At 54.0% G+C, this 9079-nt stretch overlaps 2 protein-coding genes across 2 annotated transcripts in view; one reads left to right on the top strand and one right to left on the bottom strand.

The window, feature by feature from the left end:
* TMEM132E (transmembrane protein 132E) overlaps positions 1-1906 on the bottom strand; it is a 59815-nt gene extending 57909 nt beyond the window's left edge. The window contains exon 1 of the mRNA XM_055388497.2: positions 294-1906. Within this exon, the coding sequence (XP_055244472.2) occupies positions 294-360 (67 nt within the window). The 5' untranslated portion in view covers positions 361-1906. The remainder of the gene's footprint in view (positions 1-293) is intronic.
* A 161-nt stretch (positions 1907-2067) lies between these two features.
* LOC101137349 (uncharacterized protein TMEM132E-DT) lies at positions 2068-7330 on the top strand. Its single transcript, XM_004041946.5, has 2 exons — positions 2068-2566; positions 3827-7330. The coding sequence occupies exons 1-2, from the start codon at positions 2157-2159 to the stop codon at positions 3918-3920; spliced, it is 504 nt and encodes a 167-aa protein (XP_004041994.3). The 5' UTR covers positions 2068-2156; the 3' UTR covers positions 3921-7330.
* The last annotated feature ends 1749 nt before the right edge of the window (positions 7331-9079 follow it).

Here is a 9079-nt window from a genome sequence, read left to right on the forward strand (position 1 = left end):
CCGTGGGCGGACACGCCCCCAGACCTTCGGGTTCGAACCCTTCTTTATAACCAGGAGAGGACTGGAGCGACACCCTCCCCCCACCCTTTTCTGGCGCCGGGCTCGGTCCCCTCAGCTGAGCTCGCCGGAGGGCTCGGGGGCTGGCGGTAACTCGAGCTGCAGCCAGAGACGCCAAACCCGGAGTGGCGGCTGCGAGTCCAGGGGGTGTGGGTGCTCCTCTCCCCAGCCTTCCCCGTACCCCCTCCAGTGGCGCCTGCCGCATCCTCACCCCGAGTCCGCGCCGCGACACTTACCGTGGGCGAGCAGCGCTGAGAGGCAGAGCAGGGCGGCGCCGCCGCGGCCCGACATCCCCGGGGCCATGGCCGAGGCGGGGGCGGGAGGGGTCCGAGAGGGCAACAGTCGACGACGACTTGGCCCCAGGCTGGGCTTGGTCACATCCAACTCAGGGCTGCCGTGGCGCCCGGCTGTCTCAGATGCAGCTCCGGGACCACAGAGTGCAATTCGGGGACACTTTGCGGGGAGGGGGCGTCCCAGGCGCTGGCGGCTACACCCTCGGAGCCGGTGGGGGCGCAGCTCCGGGCGGGAGGAGCCTCCACCTCCCCCAGCTGGTGCCCCCTGCAGGATCTGCGAGGCGCGGGGGGAGCTGCACGTGCAGTCCGGAGCCCGGTGGCCGCGGGCGTCCCGGGGGCTACCTAGAGCCCAGTGCTGAATCTCCCGGCCCCACGGCCCAGCTCGAATCCGAACTCACTCGAGGGTGCAGACTTCCAACGCAATCCCCAATTTCCTCGGTTTCGGTAGTAACCGCACATGGATAGCGCCGCTTTCTTCCTCCAAGCCCCTGCAGCAGCCCAGCATAAAAATCCCAGGTCAGGTGCAAATGAATGCTGTCTTTCTCAAAGAAAGAGAAAATCCAGACAACTTTAATCCATCTGGAGAAGGAAAAGTTTCCGTGCGGTGCTGAAACTGGCGACGCGGGTCGCCACCACCCTAGGCGACGCCCAGACCGGATGCCCGAGGCGGGCGGCCAGATGTTTGTCCCCTCGCAAGGCTCGCTTCTCCGCTCCAGCGCGCTTTCTCCAGTCTGGATCAGGGCCCAGGCTCCACACAGGCCGGCTCAGCGCCTCCTGCCCAGGCAGCCGCTCGGCGGCTGGAGCAAGGGTGGCGCGTCCAGAACGGGCTGCCCCATGTAGATGGGGCTTGGAGAAGCGAGGGAGCGAGAAAGCCGGCTAATGCGCCCTGCCCCGAGCCCTTCCTGCCCAAGACGTCGACTCCAGCTTGATGACCATAAACGCTGTAAGATGCAGAGGGGCTTCTGCAGCTTGCGGCAGCTCCGGGCCACCCCGCTAAGGTCTCGCTGTCTCGGCAGAGGGGCGCGCTGCCCCGCCTCGCTCCTCGCCTTCCCTGGGGGAACCTGCACAAACCTTGAACTTTTCTGGGGTTCAGAGTCTCCGACGCCTCCTCCCCGCCGCCCCCACCCTGTCCCCGGACGCCCGTTCGCCCGCTGTCTCGATGCTGCCGGGCATCGGCTCCCGCTCCCTCCGAATCAGTTTGGACGAGCGGATCGCCGCGCCAGTCCGGGCTGCGGGCGGTGAGACGCGGGCGCGGCGCCAGGGGCCAGGGCAGCCGGCACCTGCGCAGCCTGCGCCCAGGGAAGCGGCAGCTGGTGCCTACGGGGCCGAGAGGAGAGGAGGTGCTGGCAGGGGAGCCGGCTTCCCATGGACGTGTGTGGGGGAAGAAGAAGAATCGAGGAGCAAAAAGGAAGAGGAGGTGGGGGAAGCCACAGTTGCACGAAGCAGCCGCCGCCGCCGTCGCCGCCTCCTCGGCGCTCGCGCCGGCTGCTCCGCCGTAAATGACTCGAGAGAGACACACACACTCGCGTTCGCCCGCCCTCCTCCTCCGTCCGGGATTCAGCGCCCACCCGGGCAGAAGCGGGCGCCGAGCTTGGCGCGCTCACTCCCACCCCTCCCAGTTTCCCCGTGGTCACGTGGCCCCGGAGCGCGCGGCCCACAGCTCGCGCGCCACGGAGACTCCCCCACTCCTAGCTCCCCCTCCTCTGTCCACGTGTCCATTCCGCATTCCCAGCCTGGGGGCGCGCGCGGCTCCTTAATGAGACTCGGGCCAAGGGCCGACCTCGCGATTCCGCTCGCCCCTATTTTATGTTTGATTTTTCCTTCCCAACGCCGGGTAGCGCTGGGACCCGAACGGGGCCGGCCAGCTGCGGCGGGAGGAGCCTCCACCTCCCCCAGCTGCGTTTCTCCAGGGTAGACGCCACCGCAGTCACTCATGTCCCTTTTCAAAGGATGCACGCTCCCCACCGGGCGCCGGAGGTGTTTTGCAGCCGCTCTTCCAGAGGCGCGGGTAGGGGGCACCCTACCCCCATCCCCAGAGTTCGCTGGGCACTGGCTGGGAATCAGCCTCGCTGCTGTGCCCAGCTCCTCTCGGGCCGCGGGGGCTCTGGGGCTCAGCTTCGTGCGGGATGGGTCCGGGGCGCAGCTGTGGGAAACCTATTTATTCTGTTGCTGGGGAAGGAAGACGGAGAAGAGGAGGGGACAGTGCTTTCCTACAGGTTGTTTAGCAAGCCTTTAAAGAGGCATGAGGTGGGGGTGGGGAACTGCCCCTCTTGCATACTCACCCAGGCACCTGCTGACTAGCGGGAGGGGTGGCTGGAGTGATGTCTGTTCCCACCATCAGGCCCTTTCCATTAGAGTGCAACCTAGATCAGACCCGGCAAGTCAACCTTCACACCTCATCTGTCAACCAGGCATCGGATCCATGGCAATGATTTTATAGCTTCATTGGGTATCAACTCCAATCCCCAGAGGGTGAATTTCAATCCTACCCTGCTCTGGAGGGACAGGGTCTTCAATCCCATGGACATATCCCTACTGGGGAGGATATGGATCTTGAGGGTCACCCTTCCATACCTCTGCACTCAACTGGAGTGAGTGTGGGGCCAGGTCAGAGGAAAGCCAGCTGGGGCACTCAAACCGTGCCCTCCATCTGCCTGACTCCATGCTAGCCCTCTTGACCCTGAGAGTTACCTTTCATCTAGGACAGTGACATTTTGTTTTTGGAAAATGTGCTTGCATTTTTCATGGAAGGCTTCCTCCTCCCTGGCTGCTGGCTGTTGCTGCCTCGCTTGGTACTGGGGCCTGTAGAGGGCTGCTCTGGCCCTTCCCCCACCCCCACATCTGTCTGGAGCTGGGGGGAGGTGCAGCCTGAGGAGAGCTGGCCAGCTCTTGGAGGCCCTGGGGATAGAAGGTGCTGGAGTCATCAAAGAAGATGATTCTCATTAGGCCCCTAATGCCTGATGGCAATTAATGTCACCCAAGGGCTTATTCACCAACCCCCTGAGAAGCAAGCTAGCAATCAGGCTCTGTGTGGGGGAGAAAGAGGGAAAGATCCACATCCTGAGGCAGAGGAGGGCTTCAGGAAGAGGAGGAAGGAAGCAGGGAGGGCCCTCCATCCCTGCCCAGCACCCCATCAGAAGGGTCATGGAGCCTGAGCATGGCCAGAAGGAAGAGACAAGGTGCTTTTCTGAGCTCAAGACACACCTTACCCTGTGTTGTGGATCAAATTTCCTTTCTCCTCAAATGTTCCCAGTTGACGCTAGGGTCTGAGGGGCAGCAATGTTGCATCTCACCCAGCCATCTGTGGAAATAGCACAGTGTTCTGGTCAGGGTGGGCAGGGACTCAGACATCGAATTCTTCTCTCTGCAACCCCATCTCACCCCACCCCATAGCTCTTATGTGACCTTCCTTCGTGATTCAGTTTCTCCTCCTCCCTTCCTCCCTTCCTCCCTGTCTCTGTCCCTCTCTTTCACAGTAGTATGGTGCATATCTCCAACATCACAGGCATTGTAGGTACAACAGTGAGCAAGACAAAACCAGCTCTTGTCCTCATGGAACTAACTTTCTAGAAGGGAAGGCAGACACTAAGCTTCTAATTGCTTGCAATTGTGGTGTGATTTGGCATCATGCACTTTGCTCATCTTACGGAGAAGACTGAGGCCTGTGGATGGAAAGGGCGAGGGAGCAGCCTGCTATCTTTAGAGAACACAGTTTCAGCCTCAAGTTCTTCCTGTACCTCCGATATGGATCTACCCTTCCTGGATTGAAGCCTTGTGCCAAGTCCATGGGCCTGATGATCCTCTGACTCTCCAAATGCCAGATTTTCCTCCTCCTTGCCTCAGGGAAGTGAAGGGCAGCCGATAGCCCACCTGGAGAATAAAATATGACTACAACCTCCAGTGCTCCATGGACCTGTCATTCTCAGCAGTGTAAATCCTACTGCTCAGAGTGAAGGCAGTTAGCACAAGGTAGACAGCCAGTTGTTTCCGCTATTCCAATCCTGCATGTCATTTACCTGGAAAGAGGTTCTATACATTCCCTCTGCCTTTCCTACTACCCCAGCAGACTGCCCACGGTCTCACATGTTAGTCCTAGTTACGGATTCCCAACCAGCAATGCCACTGGAGCTTAGATAAGGGGAAGTCAGAGGAGCCACCCCAACTGGAGCCCGGGCTGGAGAGAGGACCTGGCATGTGTGTACTCTTCTATCCCAGATGAGCACCTTATCAGCTTAAGGTGGTAGTGTCTCTGCTGTTTCCATTCTGTTTGTGTCTTCTGGACAGAGGATTGGCAATGGTTGGAGGTTATCTCAGTCACCAGTTCCCAGGTGATGCCTGGAAGAGCCCTGTCCTCCTGCCAAGAAGCCAGGCAGCAAGTGGGGTTCTGTCCCAGGCCCCAGTGCCCTGCATGGATGCTTATCAAGGACCCATACATAAACTGGCACCCACTTCCTCCCATGCCTGACCTGCCCTCATGATAGGCCAGGTGACATCTGTCCTTCAGCATGCCTCTGTTTTTCAGAATGTCTACCATCAGGAGACAATCAGATGAGCCAATGTGGAGCGTCATGAAGACACGTTCCTGGGATCATCCTGGAATCCTACTCTGTCTCAGCTCAAGGGGGTTCCGAGATTTCCTAAGCTAGCCCTCTCATTTTACAGCTGCAAAAACGGAGGCCTGTTAATTCAGTCATTTTATGAAATCCTTTGAAATTTTTATTGAGCTCTAATTGTGTGTGAAGTATTATGGAATGCTTCTGTACTGGAATGCATAGGTTGAACAAGACAGATAAGGTCAAGATGGCAGAAGTTCAAGAGCTTTCACCAACCCATATAGAGAACCTAGTAATATTAATGACTAATGTTAATGAATGCATGCTTTTTACGTGCCAGTCACTGTGCCCGGCATTTTGCATGCATTATCTGAGTCCTCACTACAACGCTGTTACGTAGGTACTGTTATTATTACCATTTTCCAGATGAGAAAACTGAGGCTGAGTGAAGGCAAGTTTCTTGCCTAGGGTCATAGAGCTATAAAGTAGCAGAGTCACAACTCAAAACCACATATATGTGATTCCAAAGCTCAGGTATGTAACCCATTTAGCCACTTTCACTGTGATATGCAAGGGCCCAGGATTTCATATATGGCAAAGCTATCATTTCTGGGTGGACATGTTTATGGGCAGTGGGGTACCAGACATAAACAGGCCATTCAACACGGGGAGGGCAGTGTGTGAAGGAGGCCAGCACAGGGGCTCTGGGAACACAGGCACCTCTGATGAGAAAGTAGTTTTCTTTCTGCAGTACTGTTCTGAGTAGCTCAGCCTCTTGTTCCCCTTCCCCAGCACCCAGATTCACACCTACATGCTGTTAGACATTCACCCCATTTAGTACACAGTTATGCATACACGTGGCTATTGTAGCAATTGTCCAACTTTCACCCTGCAGCTGGGCTGCTTTGCCTTCCCCTGTAGGCTGAGCTCCCAGCTCAGATTCCAGGAACAATAGCTATTTGTGGGACAGGAGAATGTCAGCAGTGAAGGGCAGCATGGCATGAGGGCCAGCATGTGGCTTTCCCAAGCAGAGACCTGGGTTCCAGTCCTAGAAGGCAAGGCAACTGTATTAGTTTGCTCATGCTGCTGTGACAAAATACTACAGACCAAATGGCTTAAACGACAGAAATTTTTTTTTCTCAGCGTTCTGGAGGCTGGAGTCCAAGATCAGCATGCTGGCAGGGTTGGTTTCCCCTTAGGACTCTTTTCTTAGCTAGAAGATGGACACCTTCTTGCTATGTTTTCACATATGGTCATTTTTCTGTGTTCATGAATCATGGTTTATCTTCCTCTTCTTATAAGGACGCTAGTCATATTGGATTTGGGCCCCATGAAAATGGTTCGTTTTAACTTACTCACCTCTTTAAAGATGTTAGCTCCAAAGATTGTTGCATGCTGAGTTACTTGGGGTTGGAACTTCAACGTATGAATTTTGGAGGTAGAAGATATATTTGAGAGTAAAAAGGGGTTCTGTTAACCCATTTATGCCTGAGGTTGCAATTTTTTGAAGTTTTGCAATCAGATCTTGGCAATGACCTGGAGCGGTAGGATATAAATAATTCCCACATGCTTAGCATTCCAATAATGGAACACTAGGCATAAATGGGCTAAAAATTACTTTGGAGCAGCAGTCTTAAGTGGACCATTTAGGGCAAACTGGAACATATGGACACCCTAACATTCTGGCCCCATCACTCACTCTACAGCCATCTTCTTTTAAACCACCACACCTCTCTGAGTCTCAGTTTCTTCATCTGTTGAATGGAGATAATCATATCAACTCCCCCAAGCAGGCACTTTTAAAATACTAGTAAATGCATACTGATTACCTGACAGTACTGAGCACCACTGCATGCTCTGTAAAGGTTAACCATTGCTATTATTGAAACCAAACTGCTCACTGAGGTCTATGGGCCTATGTGATTTGACCTCTAGCTGCTTTTCCAAATTCATTGCTTCCCCCTTCCCCCTTCTCCCTTCTATTTTATTACACTGGCACCACAAAGGCCGCCCAGCAGTCATATATCAAGCACATTCCTGCCTCAAGGCCTTTGTACCTGTTGTTCCCTCCACCTGGAATGTTTTCCCCTAACCCCTTGCTCCTTTACTTCATTCAGGTTTTTGCCCAACTGCCACTTCCTCAGAGATACCTTCCGAGGTATATGATGAGCTGATATAAAATAATGCAACTATTGTTCTACCTCCATTGCCTTATTCTTTCATGCTACTTTAATTGGATTCATAGCAGTTGGTATTTTATTTTATAATTGCCTGTGTATCTATCTGTCTCTTCCGATAGAATGTAAGCTCCCCAAGGGCCAAGATTCTGTATGAACCATTCACCAACGTATCCCCAGTGCCCAGAATGGTGCCTGGCATATGTGCTCAACAAAATAAACTGAGTGGATTATTTATCCATATTCACTTACTTCAGTAACCGGGTCTTTGATTTTACCCAGTCCCAATAATTGGGTCTTGGGTCTGTGTTCCCATAAGGGCCCTGCCTGGCACCTCACTTCCATGATCTTCCGGAGCCTGGGAGCCCACAGCCCATGCCCCTGATGCTTCTCTTGGCAGTCCCAACTCTTACTATGCCCTTTTCCTTGCGGAGGCTGGAGTTCCTCCACCTGCCATGTCAGCCTCATCCTGACTGGTAGGGCTTGGGCTGGGACCCCAGAGCCCTGATTCCTCCCACCACTTCCCACCACCAAGTCCTGCAGGACAGAGACATCTGCATCTCCTACCATTCCCCAACATGACTCCTCTGCCCCAGCCAGGCCAAGCCGAACTCCCTGCCACCACCATCACGAGGGATGCTCCTCTTCATGCCAGGCTCATTCTTCCCTCCCCACCTTTGTTCCTGCTGTACCCAGCTTCCTTTGTGTTTTTCTCCACCAATTAAAATCGTGCCCATCTTCACGTTTCAGCTCAGAGGTCTTCTTTATAAAGTTCTCAGACACATTGTGAAATGGTTATATGGCCTCATGGAAAAAAAAAACAAACAGAGATTTTGGAATCAGGCAGGGTTCAAGTTCTGACCACATTTCCTTCTGTTTAGTTTCTCTCTGAACCCCGAGTGCCTAGTCGTCACTACACAGTAAATCCCCCCTGCAATGGGGTCATGTTCTCATTAAGATTATTGCTCAGAATCCACCCCCTTCCTATTTTTATAGATAAGAAACCCAAGGCCCAGAGAGAGCTAGTGACAAGTCCAAGTCCACACCGCCAGTTACTGGCACAGACAGGAATATAACCCCATGTAAGGGTATGCCTGGCTCCCTGCCCCACGGTGTGCCCATTCCCAAACTTTCACTGCCTGGCTCAATCCTGCCTCGGACTTGGAAACCCATCTTTTCTTTCCTAGAGAGAATGAGGCTCCTTGGATAATTATTTCAGGGATTTATCCCTGATGCAGTGTGGATGCTAGACTGACCCAGACCTTGGACTCCAGTTCTAGCAGTTGCATTTATGTACTCATCCAGTCATTCATCCTCACCTTGGACATTTCTTCCTCTCTGAAACCTTCCCTGACACTGCCCACACCCCCATCCCTATTCAGTTCACCTGCAGGGCCGTGCGTCTCCCACATCTAAGCAGCTTTCAGATTGCCTTGATTTGCCTGTCTCCTCCCATAAAGGGGAGACCCAGGAAGGCAGGCACTATCTGCGTTGACCCTTGTTGTGTGCCCCTTGCCTGATGTCTGTTGAGTATTCAGTTAATGGCTATTGACTAAGTGAATTATTAATCACCTACTGTGTGTTTGGAGCTATGCTAGATGAATGAGATGGCCTCTGCCCTCAAGGAGTTTGCCATTGTGTGGGAGAGGGAAGTGGGCAGACACATAGGATTATGATGCACAGTGGCAGTGGGTGCTGCCCTGGAAGGAAGCACAGGAGCCCTGGGGCAGGAACGAGGGGCATCTAGTTCAGCCTAGGACATGAGTGCTGCAGGATATGGGAAAGCTTCTTGAAGGAGGTGACTTTGAGCTACACTAAGGGAAAGACAAGCTGGTTTGGGGAAGTGGGGAGAAGAAAGGGAGGGGAGGAGGCTGCTTCAAGAACAGAAAACAACATTTTAAAGCCTGGATTCAGGGAGGACATGGTGTGATCAGGAGACAGTGAGTGTTTCTGCATGGCTGGGGCATTTGAGAGCTGGGGCAAAGCTAGGAAAGGGGCT

The sequence above is a fragment of the Gorilla gorilla genome, chromosome 4 (assembly GCF_029281585.2).
Source record: "Gorilla gorilla gorilla isolate KB3781 chromosome 4, NHGRI_mGorGor1-v2.1_pri, whole genome shotgun sequence".
In the NCBI taxonomy this organism is placed as follows: Eukaryota; Metazoa; Chordata; class Mammalia; order Primates; family Hominidae; genus Gorilla; species Gorilla gorilla.